Source organism: Lepus europaeus, chromosome X (genome assembly GCF_033115175.1).
Source record: "Lepus europaeus isolate LE1 chromosome X, mLepTim1.pri, whole genome shotgun sequence".
NCBI lineage: Eukaryota > Metazoa > Chordata > Mammalia > Lagomorpha > Leporidae > Lepus > Lepus europaeus.
In genome coordinates this window covers 60,601,507-60,615,393 of record NC_084850.1, presented here as the reverse complement: position 1 = coordinate 60,615,393, position 13,887 = coordinate 60,601,507, and the positions used below count along the sequence as shown (strand labels likewise).

At 40.1% G+C, this 13,887-nt stretch overlaps 1 protein-coding gene across 1 annotated transcript in view; it reads left to right on the top strand.

The window, feature by feature from the left end:
* KIAA1210 (KIAA1210 ortholog) overlaps window positions 1-13,887 on the top strand; it is a 76,692-nt gene that overhangs the window by 50,422 nt on the left and 12,383 nt on the right. The window contains 1 exon segment of the mRNA XM_062183046.1: window positions 10,146-10,343. Within this exon segment, the coding sequence (XP_062039030.1) occupies window positions 10,146-10,343 (198 nt within the window).

The window sequence follows — 13,887 nt, the reverse complement described above, 5'->3', positions numbered from 1 at the left end:
ATGGAGCATCTTAACCACTGCACCAAACACCTGCACTCTTATTGCCAATCCTGAGATCATGAAGATTTACCCCTATGTTTTTTCCTTAGAGTTTTAGCTCTTACATTTAGGTCTTTGTTCCATAGTGAGTTAATTTTTCTATATAACAGTTCACACTCATTCTTTTTATGTGGATACACTTGGACCAGCACCAGTGCTGACTATTATTTGCTCATTGAATTGCCTTGGTACCCTTGTTGAAAATCAGTTGACCATGGATGAATAAGTTTTTTCCAGACTCAGTTCTATTCCATTTATCTATATGCATATCCTTATATAAGAAGCATGTTTTTGTAGTAACTGTATCTTTGTAATAAGTTTTGAAGATGAGAAGCGTGAGTCCTCCAATTTTGTTCTTCCTTTTCAAAATTGTTTTGGCTATTCTGGATCCCTTGCATTCAAATTTTATAATCAGATTTTCTGTATTTTCAAAATGGTACATTGGGAATTTTATAAGGATTACATTGAATTTGTAAATCCCCTGACAGTATCACCATCTTAATATTGAGTTTCCCAATCCATATATATGGGATGTCTTTCTATTTCTTTAGGTCTTTTAAATTTTTTTCAGCAATGTTTAAATTAGTTTAACCTCCTTGGGTAAATTAATTATTTTTATACTATTATAAATGGCAATGTTTTATTAATTTCATTTTTAGATTTTAATTTCTAGCATATTGAAATACAACTGACTTTTGTTCATTGATCTTATATCCTTCGGTGTAGGCAAATTCACCTATTGGCTTTAATAGTATTATGAGACTTCTTTAGAATTTTCTCTGTATACGATCATGCCATTTGTGGTAACTTTATTTGTTCTTTTTCAAGTGGATGCCATTTGTTTCTTTCTCTTCACTAATTTCTCTGGCTGGAACTTCCAGTAGAATGTTGAATAGAAGGGACAAAAGCTGAAATCCTTATCTTGTTCCTGGTCTTGGGGGAAAGCTTTTAGTCTTTCACCATTAAGTATATTAGCTGTGAAATTTTCATATATATTTTCTATCCTTAGTTTGTTAAGTGTTGTTTTTTTTAACCATGAAAATATATTGAATTTTGTCAAATGCTTTCTCTGCATCAATTGCATGTAACTTCTTTTTTTTTTTAAGATTTATTTTATTTATTTGAAAGACAGAGTTACAGAGAAAGGTAGAGACAGAGAGAGGTTTTCCATCCGCTGGTTCACTCCCCAGATGGCCACAATGGCTGGAGCTGTGCCAATCCAAAGCCAGGAGCCAGGAGCTTTCTCTGGGTCTCCCATGCGGGTGAAGGGGCTCAAGGACTTGGGCCATCTTCTACTGCTTTCCTAGGCCATGGCAGAGAGCTGGATCGGAAGAGGAGCAGCCAGGAATAGAACGGGTGCCCATATGGGATGCCTGCACTTCAGGCCAGGGCTTTAACCTGCTGCACCACAGTGCCAGCCCCATGAGTTTCTTAAACTCTTTATATATTCTGGCTATTAATCTTTTATCAGTTGATAGTTTGCAAATATTTTTTTTTTCTGATTCTGTTGGTTGCCTCTTCACTTTGTTGAGTGCTCCCTTTGAAATGCAGAATCTTCTTAGCTTGATGTAATCCCATTTGTCTATTTTTGCTTTAATTGCCTGTGCTTCTGGGATCTTTTCCAAGAAGTCTTTGCCTATGCCAGTGTCTTGCAGAGTTTCCTCATGTTATCTTCTGTAATTTGAGGGTGTCAGGTAGTAGATTTGAATTGATTTTTATATGAGGATTGGTAAGGTAGGGGTCTTGATTCATACTTCTGCAAGTGGAGATCCAGTTTTCCCAGCACCATTTGTTGAAGAGACTGTCATTGCTCCAGGGATTGATTTTAGCTCCTTTGTCAGATTAGTTGATTTGAAACAGATGGGTTAATTTCTGAGATTTCTAGTCTGTTCCATTGGTCTACATGTCTATTTTTGTGTCAGTACCAGACTATTTTTATTATAACTGCCAAGATATCTTGGAGTCTGATATTGTGATATCTCTGGCGTTGTTTTTGTTGTATGATTGCTTTAGCTACTCAAGGTCTCTTGTGTTTTCATATGAATTTTAGCATCATTTTTTTCTAGATCTGAGAAGAATGTCATTGGTATTTTGATTGGGATCTCATTGAATCTGTAAATTGCTTAAGGTTTTTTTAGATTTATTTATTTTACTTGAAAGGCAGAGTTACAGAGAGGCAGAGGCCGAGGGAGAGGGAGAGAGAGAGAGAGAGAGAGAGGTCTTCCATCTGTTTGTTCACTCCCCCAAATAGGCAATATGGCGGGAGCTGCACCCATCTGAATCCAGGAGCCAGGAGCTTCCTTCCAGGTCTCCCACATGGGTGCAAGGTCCCAAGGACTTGGGCCATCTTCCACTGCTTTCCTAGGCCATACTTGAGAGCTGGATCGGAAGTGGAGCAGCCGGGACTCAAACCAGTGCCCATATAGGACGCTGGCACCACAGATGGCAGCTTTTATATACTAGGCCACAGCATTGGTACCTGTTTAAAGTTTTTATCATGAAAGGATTTTGAATTTGATCAAATGTTTTCTTTGCGTCTATTGAGGTAATTATATGGTTTTTATTCTTAAAAATTTGATGTGATGTATAGCATTTATTGATTTGCATATGTTGAACCATCCCTGCATACCAGGGATAAATCCTACTTGATCCGGGTGAAGGATCTTTCTGATGTGTTGTTGGATTCACCTGGCTGGTATTTTGCTGAGGATTTTTGCATCTATGTTCACAATGCATATTGGTCTTTAGTTCTCTTTCTTTTTTGTATCTTTTTCTGGTTTTGGAATTAAAGTGATGCTGGCCTCATAGGAGGAGTTTGGGAGGATTCCCTCCCAACTATTGTTTTGAATAGTTTGAAAAGAATTGGAATTAGTTCTTTAAAAATCTGGCAAAATTCAGCAGCGAAGCTATCTGGTCCTGGGCTTTTCTTTCATGTGAGGGTATCTGTCTTGGTTATTGGTCTGTTTAGGTTTTCTGTGTCTTCATGACTCAATTTTAGTAGATTGTGTCCAGAAATCTGTCCATGTCTTCTACATTTTCCAATCAGTTGTCATATAGCTGTTTGTAGTAATTCCTATTGATTCTTTTTAATTTTTGTAGTATCTGTTGTTATATTTCCTTTTTCATCTCTGATCTTAATGATTTGTATCTTATTTTTTTTAAAAAAAGATTTATTTGTTTATTTGAAAGTCAGAGTTACACAGAGAGAGAAGAGGCAGAGAGAGAGAGAGAGAGAGGTCTTCCATCCACTGGTTCACTCCCCAGTTGGCTGCAACAGCTGAAGCTGGATCAGTTCGATGCCCGGAGCCAGGGCCTCTTCCAGGTCTCCCTTGCAAGTACAGAGGCCCAAGCACTTGAGTCATCTTCCAGTGCTTTCCCAGGCCATAGCAGAGAGCTTTGGCTCAAACCAGTGCCCATATGGGATGCCAGCACTGCAGGCAGTGGCTTCAACTGCTACACCACAGTGCCAGCCCCAATTTGTATCTTCTCCCTCTTTTTCGGTTAGTTGGGCCAATGGTATAGCAATTTTATTTATTTTTTCTCTAATTTTAATTATTTATTTCCTCCTACTAATTTTGGGTTTGGTTTGTTGTTGTTTTTGTAGATCCTTAAGATGCATTGTTAGATCATTCATTTGGTGCTTTTCCAATTTCTTGATGTAGGCACAAATTGCTATAAACTTTACTCTTAATACTGCTTTTGCTGTATCCCATAGGCTTTGATATGTTGGATTGTCATCTTCATTTGTTTCCAGAAATTTCTCTCTTTTTGATTTGTTCTATGACCCATTTTTCATTCAGGAGCATGTTGTTCAGTTTCCATGTGTTTGCATATTTTCTAATTTCTTTTTTTATATTTATTTATTTTTAATTTGTATGTGTCTCATAAATACAACATTATGTACATAGTAATTCTTCCCACTATACCTGTCCTCCCACCCATTCTCCCCCCTCCCTACTCTCGTTTTCTGAGAAACAGAAATAGAAAGAAAAAGAAAAAAAAAGGAACAAATGGAATGAAACAAAAACTAAAAAACGTGTCCCTCAACTGTCTATACAAGGACTGATCTATGCTATTGCCTCTCAAAGGTGATTTCGTTTTTTCTACCTTTCTCTTTTTCCTTCCTTCCTCCCTCTTCTTCCCTTTTAGAAACTTAATTGTCTTTAAAGAAAAACCCAAGGATGTTACTTCTTTTATGTACTCTTGGAGATAGCTATAACTTATGAGACTCTTCCTTTTAATATACTAAAAAGAAGCAATTCTTGAGAACAAGTTTTACTATTAAGTTTCACAGTACAACTCTTTGGGGAGAGGTCCTGCATGGGAAGTTAGTGCACAGTGACTCTTATTCTTTACTGAACAAATAACACTCTTATGTATGACATCAATAATCCCCAAAGGCTCTTGACACAATCTGCTATTCTCCTGGGTTTTCTTCTGTGAATTTCCCATAGCCCTATCTCAGGTGTGTATTTTCTCTCCTCCTTAATTATTAATTTTTCTCAGCACGATTTGGATCATCCTGCTGCTTTTCCTCCATCTCTCTAATTTCTTAAGATGTTAATTTCCAGCTTCATTCCTTGGTGGTTAGAAAAGATACATGGTATGAACTTAATTTTTTTGAATTTGCTAAGACTTGCTTTATGGCCTAGCATATTTTCTCTACCCTAGAGGAAGTTCCATGTACTGATGAAAAGTATGTGTATTTTTCAACTGTGGGATGAAATGTTCTTTAGATGTCAGTTAGGTCCATTTAGTCCATAGTGTCGATTAGCTCTGTTGTTTCTTTGCTGATTTTCTGTCTAGTTGATATGTCCATTGATGAAATTGGGGTGTTGAAGTCCCCCATTACTGTCGTATGGGAGTCTATGTCTCTGTTTAGATCCATTAACACTTGTTTTAAATAGCCAGGGACACTGGCATGCATGCATGTAAGTTTATTATAGTCACATCTTATTGAATTGATCCCTTAATCATTACATAATACACTTCTTTGTCTCTTTGAAATTTTTGTGTTAAAATCTATTTTGTCTGATAATAGGATGGCTACACCTGCTCATTTTCATTTTATGTTACCATGGAGTATCTTTTTTCATTCTTTTACTTTCAGTCTGCATGTGTCTTTGTGATGAAGTGTGTTTCCTGTAAGTAGCTAACAGATGGGTCTTATGTTGTTGTTGTTGTTTTTTTAAATCCATTTAGCCAGTCTGTATCTTTTAATTGGAGAATTTAGGCCAATGTTCATCTCACACTCTGGGCCAGTACCTCTTGGTGCTGGAACTTCCTACCTAGAACCACTTTTCCTATCAAGAGTTTCTGCTGCTTCTGGATACATTCCAAAGGCTATGTGCCTTTCCAATCTGACTGAATGGCTCACTGATTCCAGCTCCCCAGCATCACAATTCCACACCCTCACCGACAGATTTAGAGTGTAGTTTTCAGGAGAATACTTGCTGAAGCCTGGGCCTAAACAGCCACCAGGTAATGCTCTTATTTATGACATAACAATCCGGGCTTTCCTTTGTTCCAAGAAGATAGCTGAACTGTTCTTTAATCCTTTTCAGTTGATTACTTATCAACAGTTAAAGGAAAAAGGGAAAATCCTAGCATTATGCAACAGAAAAAGAAACCAGTAAAAGGACAACTTTTGACTGACCTACTTTGCAGTGGTCTAGAAACTTGATGGAAGGAAACAATGAGTTAAAATGTGTTTTCTTTTTTCAATGAGTGGCCCTTAACCCAGCCAACAGCAAAGCAATGTCCAGCCCTCTGCCAGGCAGTGCTGAAGGAGTCCTTTCTCTGGCTCAAGGCCCAATCCAAGTTCCTTCTCCAGGAAGACTCTGAATTAGCAGGTACCAGGCCTGGCATATCTCCTAGATGCCAAGACCAAAAGGAGCCTACTTAGTGCCAGTTGTTCATCACAAGCTGTCTGCTTCAAACTCCCTTTAAAATACTGAAGAAAAATGGAAAACACCTCAGTTTTCCTTAATAATATGACCATTGGGTCCAGCGTGGTGTGTTGGTTCTCAGAGTGCAGGGAAGGAGAGGGTGGAGTAGCAGAATTAGAGAAAGGAGTCCCATTTTCTCCACTTGCTTTTCTTTCAGAAACATGCCAGGAAGGGATTACTTTTCCTGGGTAACTCATAAAATTCTGTGGTTGGCTCCTGTGATAAATTTTCTAGGTTGCTCCTAACCTACAGGGCCAAGAGAAAGAATCTGGCCTGAGAGGGCATCCCACTTCTCACAGGGTATCCAGATATTTCTGGCTCCTGTTCTAAGGCAGCTGTTGGGATTATTTAGGTACTTTTGCTTCTATTTGAAAATGGGGTCCTTCTTCTTCATACCAGAGTATTGGGCTGCTGTTCTCAGCCCTGGCCCCTGGAAAACTCACCTGGAAAGCCTGTAAACCCTATTTTGAGGCCCTTCCTCTGCTATTCTTATCCATTGGGTCTTGATATGTCCCCAAAGTGTGCTTTTTAAACACTCATTCCAAATGATTTTGATGCTGGGGGCTTCCCAGATCATATTTTGAGAAATACTGCCTGGAGTTCAAGATACTATATGGTTTATTTAATTCACTTGTGAGTGAAAGCAAGTCATAGAATAGACACATACTCTATACTCATAAAACATGCTCCAAACCCAACAACAGAGATCCTCTTGGGGCTATTTCAAATCACGTGTCTGGGCTTGAACTCCATAAGCACATTGGGATAATGCTTGATGGCTGTGCTCTCTAATTTTTAGCTCGGGTTTGAGGACAGCTGTGGGTGTATGTTTAGATCAACTCCCAGAGATCTCTTAATATGTGTCAAGCTATCACAGGGACACACATGGTTGCTATTAAGTTTAATGGACTCTCGGCTTAGGCTGTGATTAGGAACAGATAAGATCTGTCCTGCACACACCCAATCTACAAACTGACAAATCTTTACTGAATCTGATTTTTCTGTTATACAACAGAATGAGTTTCATTACAGTAAACAATATTTTTGTGGTGTTTATACTGTAAGGTTTGGGAAATGTTTCTTTCATAAATACATATTTACTTACTGTCTAGCATCATAAATTAGCTTTCAGGCAAAGCAAGTTGCATGTTGTCCTTTTAGGGTTTCCAGATCCACAGACCTCCTTGTCTGTCTACTTCCACCTTTGTCTTAAGCTAGTCAGATCTCAGAATAACTAAAATGATACAGGGAATAAAGAAGCTTGCTCTAAAGATAAAAAGGTAATTTCTGACGGAAGCTTTTAACGTAGTTAATTCACCAGTTCAAGGAAACATTATTTAGCATCTACTATGTCCCAAGCACAATTCAAGGTGCTGGAGATACAGAAATACATAAAACCCATGAAAACCCTTTCTCATGGAATTTACACTATAGTAGGGGAATGGATAATAAACAAGATAAATAAAGGAAACATATAAGTATGTTAGAGATAAAAATGTCAAGGAGAAAAACAATGGAGGGAAGGGGATTACTAAATGTCGGGCTAAGCCTTTTCAGTAGGTTTGCCATGAAGAGTCTCACTGAGAAGGTAGTTTTTGAATCCAAACCTACAGGAAGTGAAGTGAAAGAGCTATTCACATGGACATGGGGGAAGAGCCTGTCCAGCAGAGGAAGCAGCTAGTACAAGGGCCCTGAAGGGAGAGCATGCCTGGAGTGCTTGCAGAACAGTGAGCCAGCATGGTATCTGGAGCAGAAAATGGTAGGATATGTGGTCAGATAGCAGGGACACAGATCATGTGAGATTAGTGGGAGCATAGATGGTACCATCCAGTCCCAAAAGACCAGAATTCTAAGACTACCTTGAAGCAAGAAAGAAGTTCAGAACAATAAAACAAGAGATATTACTTTATGCACTGAGTATTAAATCGCTAATTCCAAGAGATAACGTGAGCAAGATAGACAATATCAGGAAGAGGTGTTATATAAACCCATGGATTGGATGATAGTTGCATAAAGAAGTGAACCAAGGCTTTGGGAGCATTCTTAATTTTGTGTGATTGACCCCATAAAACACAACTGTAGCATTCTATTCTTTTTTCCCCAGAATAAAAAAATTGTGAGCTGGATTTATTATCAGCCTACCCATTGATATTGTGTTATAAGTCTCCAGGCATTGGAATTATACGCCATCAAGGATCATATTTGGAACCAAATAGTAGCTAAGGTTATTGCTGAATCTATATACAATGGTGGTGGGAAATGTGAAGGCAAATAAGAGCTGCAGTACCAGAGGAGTTCCTGACACCATGCAAAACTAATGTGAAAGGAAGTTGGTGGGTCAACACAAATGGAAATTCTTTCTACCTGCTAAATTACACCATTTGCTACTAGTGTCCAGGAAAAAGGTGGCATGTCACCAGGTCTCTAAAAGAGCCTCTGCTAACACAAAAATCCACAGCTTTGTAGGAATGGAAGGAGCTCTGGGGTGTCTATTTGTAGGGTGGAAAATGCTATACCCAGAAGCCCATAGAAAACTATTCTGAAGCTCCTTATAGAGCGATCCAAATAGAAATCTCGGGACAAAATTGTTTGAAGAGATACAGTCCAGCCGTAAAGACAACATTACAGGCTCCATTACCTGCTGGAGGTAGAACCACTCAGTTCCTCAGGGCCTGCCGTTAGCCTTGCACTCATGACCAGTTAGTGTAAATAAAATTAGGATGCTTTCTATGAAAATGCAGGGTGCAGACAGGTCCTCTTCAAACCTGATTCCGTTCCCTCCAACGTAGAAATCCCAGAGCCTTTCTGGGTTTCACTGATAGGTTGTACCTCCTTCCCCAGTCAGGGGCCCTTTTATCAATATAGGGATACTAGACAAAAGAATATGCAAACCTTATGACCTTATTAACTCCATTGAGTGATTATGTTCCTATTCTGAAGAAAATGGGGTCCCCTGAATGCTTTCAAAGTAGGGGAGCAACATGTCCTTCTTCCTGTTCCCTGTTTTCATGTACAAGAGGCCCAGTAAAAAATGTGAAGCTTTCCTCTTATGGGCCATTGCCCAGAAATGTAGCCAAAAAAGGCCAGTAGTTCATGAAGGATTTCTTCTTTAGGAATTCTTCAGCCAAGAGCATTTCCAACTCTTTTTTTTTTTTTTTTTTTTTTATCAATTATTTTTTATCACAAAGGAGGTTTGGTAGTGAACTTGAACCAATTCTTCGGCTATATTGGACAGTCCAGTAGCAGTAAGATTAATTGTTTTGGTCACTAAACATGCAAGCCTTCGCAGTCCACGGTTATTTTCAAAGGCCAGTCCAGGAACACTTACTACTGGTACAGCCATGGCAAGGGCAGTGTCCTCTCCTATTAGGATGACGTTGCCATTACAGTCTTCAGGTGAAGCATGCCGCCGACGCGCTCTATCCGCCGCTGTAAATACAGATGTCAGCATCGGGGCCACTCGGCCCAGGGAGCAATTGCGGAAGTTATCAGAGGCTAATGATGTAAAGGCATATTGGCTGCATAGAAAAACCCATCCCTTAGGAGCCCGCATCCCATTCCAGTACCGGATCAGGTCCATTCCATTGATTGGTGATAGGATCCCTCCATTTCACCATTGCTCTTTTCGCAGCTATTTTTAAACAGTTAGAATTTAACAGAGACATCAAGACTTGAACATAATAGATTACTTTAACTCATTGCTTTAACAGAGAATCAGATTTTGATTTTATGTCAAAGAAAATAGACTAATAGTTTTATAACCGAAAATGTCTTCTTCCCATAACATTTTGTAACTTTCTCACACCTTCTGTAACTTACTCAAACCCTCTGTAACTTACTCAAACCTTTTGTAATCCACAGTCATTCTCCAGGTTTCACCTGATTTCTTAACATGCCAAATTAGATAATTTCTTTTAGTGATTATGGGAATCATCGCTTCAGCATTAACATAATTTTTTTATTACCACCTAGCGGTTTGACTCCAAAGGGCAGCATTTTTTTTAAATTTATATTTATTCTGTACTGCTTTTTTTTAAATTGCTTACACATGCATCAGTATGCAGATAACAAAATCCATCCTCACCTCCCCAAAGCCTATAGTTTTGAGACCAGTAACAACATATGATTGACCTGTTTATTTTCTTCCACTCTCTCCAGAACTTCACTGAGTCATCATCTGTACCGGATCTCACACAGTCCTTGGCTGCATTTGCTAGCATTACCTCTCCTGGAAACACTCAGAAGTTCAGTGATTTCCCCACCCCAGCCACCAGCCAGAGCTGTTTAGATTCTTCAGCTGCTCGACACAAGATGACTTTAAATCCCAGGAAGCAAAAGAAGAACTTTCAAACAACTGTAAGTTCTTCAAAAGACTTGGAATAAACTCCTGTGTAGGAAAAGATGAGTTCCAACATTTGCAAACTGCTCCTGTGGAAATGAGGTGGTTTAGGAGACTCGCACCCTCAGTAGGGATGGCAAAATTGGGGGTATTGTCCCAGCCTTGACACCCCCAAGGGTAAGGGGTAAGAAAGCTTGTCCTCTCTATCTGGAACTTACATACAAGGAACTGAAGAAAAGTAGAAACAGTGACTTAAACTCAGCTTATTGGTTACCATTCTCTCAGCTCTCTTAGCAAAAATTAGTCAACCCTAGCCCCCTATCGGGATTCTTTTTGATCAGATGAAATCTTTGAGTTATACGTTGTAGCACTGTTCCACTCATTTGGAAGACAGGCTTCTAGCCACTCCAAACATTCAAAACTCAGCTTTTAACTCTTCCACCTAGATGTCACAAAGTTCTGCCACATGAGTATTTAGCAGACAGAGCCATACTTATGCAAATCTACTGGATTAGTCAGCCTTTTGATATTTTAAATACCTTTCTTAGGGCTGGTTAAGCTGCAGCCCACAGTGGCAACATCCCTGTATCCAGGCTGCTCCACTTCTGATCTAATCCTGTTAATGTGAGTGGGAGAGCAGCAGAAGATGGCCCAAGTTCTTGAGCCCCTGCCACCCACATGGGAGAGCCAGAAGAAGCTTCTGGCTCCTGACTTCGGCCTGGCCCAGCCCTGGCTGTTGTGGCCATTTGGGGAGTGAACCAGTGGATGGAGGATCTGTGTGTGTGTGTGTGTGTATGTCTTTGTAACTCTGCCTTTCAAATAAATAAATAAATCTATCTTTTAAAAAATAAAATACCTTTCTTTAGGAAGAAAGCAAGTTTATTTTAGTTCACAGTTTTGGAGGTTCACAGTCCAAGATCAGGCAGTCCTATTAATCTAGCATCTGATGAGGTTAGAGGCTGGCAATGGTGGAATAGTGTGTGGAAGAGTGAGTACATGGAGAACCAGGAGTGCACACTCATCCTACATGTTTATGTGTCTCTCTTTAAAAAGCCATTATGGGGCTCCAACCTAGCAATTTAATCCAAACTAATCACTTCCGAAAAGCCCCAACTTCAGACATCATAATCAAATCAAACTTCCACCCTTAATCTATCAACCATTAATATTAATCTATTAACTGCTAACGTAAGGCTTTGGGGTTTAAACATCTGTGTGAGTTGGGGAGCTATACCCCATTCAAAATATAGCACCTACTATGTTAGAAACATGGCCACAGAGGGCTGGTATTGTGGCCCAGAGGTTTGAGTCCTGGCTGGTCTACTTCCAATGCAGCTGCCTGCTGATGTGCTTGGGAAAGAGAGTAAGATGGCACCCTCCCACCTATGTGACAGCCTCGGATGGAGTTCCTGGCTCCTGGCTTCAGCCTGTCCCAGCCTGGGCTGTAGAGGCCATTTGCAGAATCAACCAGTGAATTGAAGATCTCTCTCTCTCTCTCTCTCTCTCTCTCTCCTTTCTTCTCTCTTTTTCTCCCCCTCCCTCTCTCCCTCTTTCTAATATAGAAAATAAATGAAAAAATATATATATAGCCACAGATCAGACTCAGAGACCTGACCTCAAGGAAAGAGAAGTGACAGTTAATAGCAGAGAGAGAAGACAGAAATAATCTGGAACAATTTAGTATCAGAGTCAAGAAGCTTAGCCACCTCAGTAGGGTCCCTCAGGGCACACTGTATCATGGTGCAGTGTAATAGATTATGTTCATTTTTATCCATGTCATCAAGCAAATTTGGATTATGTTCTCAGATATCTGTTTAAGAACACTGAGAAGCAATGCTTTGGGAAATGATTTCCACTAAAACCTAAGAGTAAAAGATGCTGGTGTTTAAAAGAATCTGTCATCTAGCTAGAAAATTCACTTTGATCAAACATCCAGTTTCCCATGATTCTGGGGTAAAAGTAGGAAGCTGTAAATCAGAGTTGGGAGAGACTAAAAGACTGTATAGAAGAAGCATTTTAAAAGAGAAACACATTAAAGCACAGAGTTTAAGTACTTCCTTGAAGTCAGAAAGCCAGGTGGTAGCAGAGCTGGGCCCAGAATCCAGTCTTCTGACTTCCAGTACAGTACTTTTTCACCCCACCACATTGCCTCTAGCTTAGGCATCTCACATTTGCTTTATAAAGTGGACAAAATATGAGTTGAAAGAACAGTTAGAAGAGTAAGGGGGCTGAAGAAAAGCCCTCTGTTGGCCCTGAGATGATTTCCTTGGTTTGGTGTTAAGCAAGGGATGACCAATTACTGGGCCCTAAACCCTCCACTTGTGTTATCTCCTGAACACCACACCACAAATCTGGGAGATGGGCAGCACCAACTAAGGAAAGCTTAGTATGATTTCTTTGGGTTTCTTAGCATGACCAGTCTGACTTTTCCTCCTTCTGAATAGCCTAATTGAATAAAGATCTGGCAGCACCCTCTCAGAAGGCTGGCACATCTCCTTCCCTGTGATACTCCCTGACACACGGATGAAGATAAAAAGGTCTAGAATCACTTATAAGATAGGATATAAGATAAGGGCTACTACCACCTTCTCCATGCTCTGGAATTTCTTTTTTCTTTAAAAGATTTTTTTAATTTTATTTGAAAGTCAGAGTTACACACAGAGAGAGAAGGAGAGTCAGAGAGAGAGAGAGAGAGAGGTCTTCCATCCCCTGGTTCACTCCCCAATTGGCCAAGCCAGGAGCCAGGAGCTTCTTCCAGGTCTCCCACATGGATGCAGGGGTCCAAGGACTTGGGCCATCTTCTACTGCTTTCCCAGGCCATAGCAGAGAGCTGGACAGGAAGTGGAGCATATGGGATGCCAGTTCTGCAGGCGGCGGCTTAACCCACTACACCACAGCGCCGGCCCCATGCTCTGGAATTTCTTAAGTCTGCTTGTCCTACAGGAAGTTTCTCCCAATCCATAATTTATGGGCATAGACAGAAAGACTCAAGGAATAACTTGCCCAAGGTCCAAAAGCAAGAAACTAATGGAGAAGAGATTTCAATTCACGTCTGTCTGACTTCATTTACTCAAAAATAATTTTTTTAAAAAATGGCTTTATTTATCTACTTATTTTACACACACCCGTCCCATCTGCAGATTCAATCCTCAAATGCCTGCAATGGTTGGGGATAGGGCTGAGCCAGGCTGAAACCAGGAGCCAAGAATTCAACCCAGGTCTCTCATGTGGGTGGCAAGGACCCAACTACTCGAGATATCACTTGCTGCCTCCCACGGTGTACATTAGCAGGAGGTTGGGATCAGGAGCAGAGCTGGGACTTAAACCCAGGCACTCCAATATGGGATGCAGGCATCTTAGCGACTACTGCAAACACTTGCCCCCAAGATAAATTATTTTGAATTGTATCTGTTCGCACAGGCACTTTGAGTGTGAGTATAACAAGTTGCATGCTTGCCTTTAGATTATGTCATAAAAGGTTGGCACTGCGCAAGTTTTAGACACTGTCAAGTGCAGTGTTACTCACCATTTCCAGATCTGCACTGTAATTATCTGAAAACC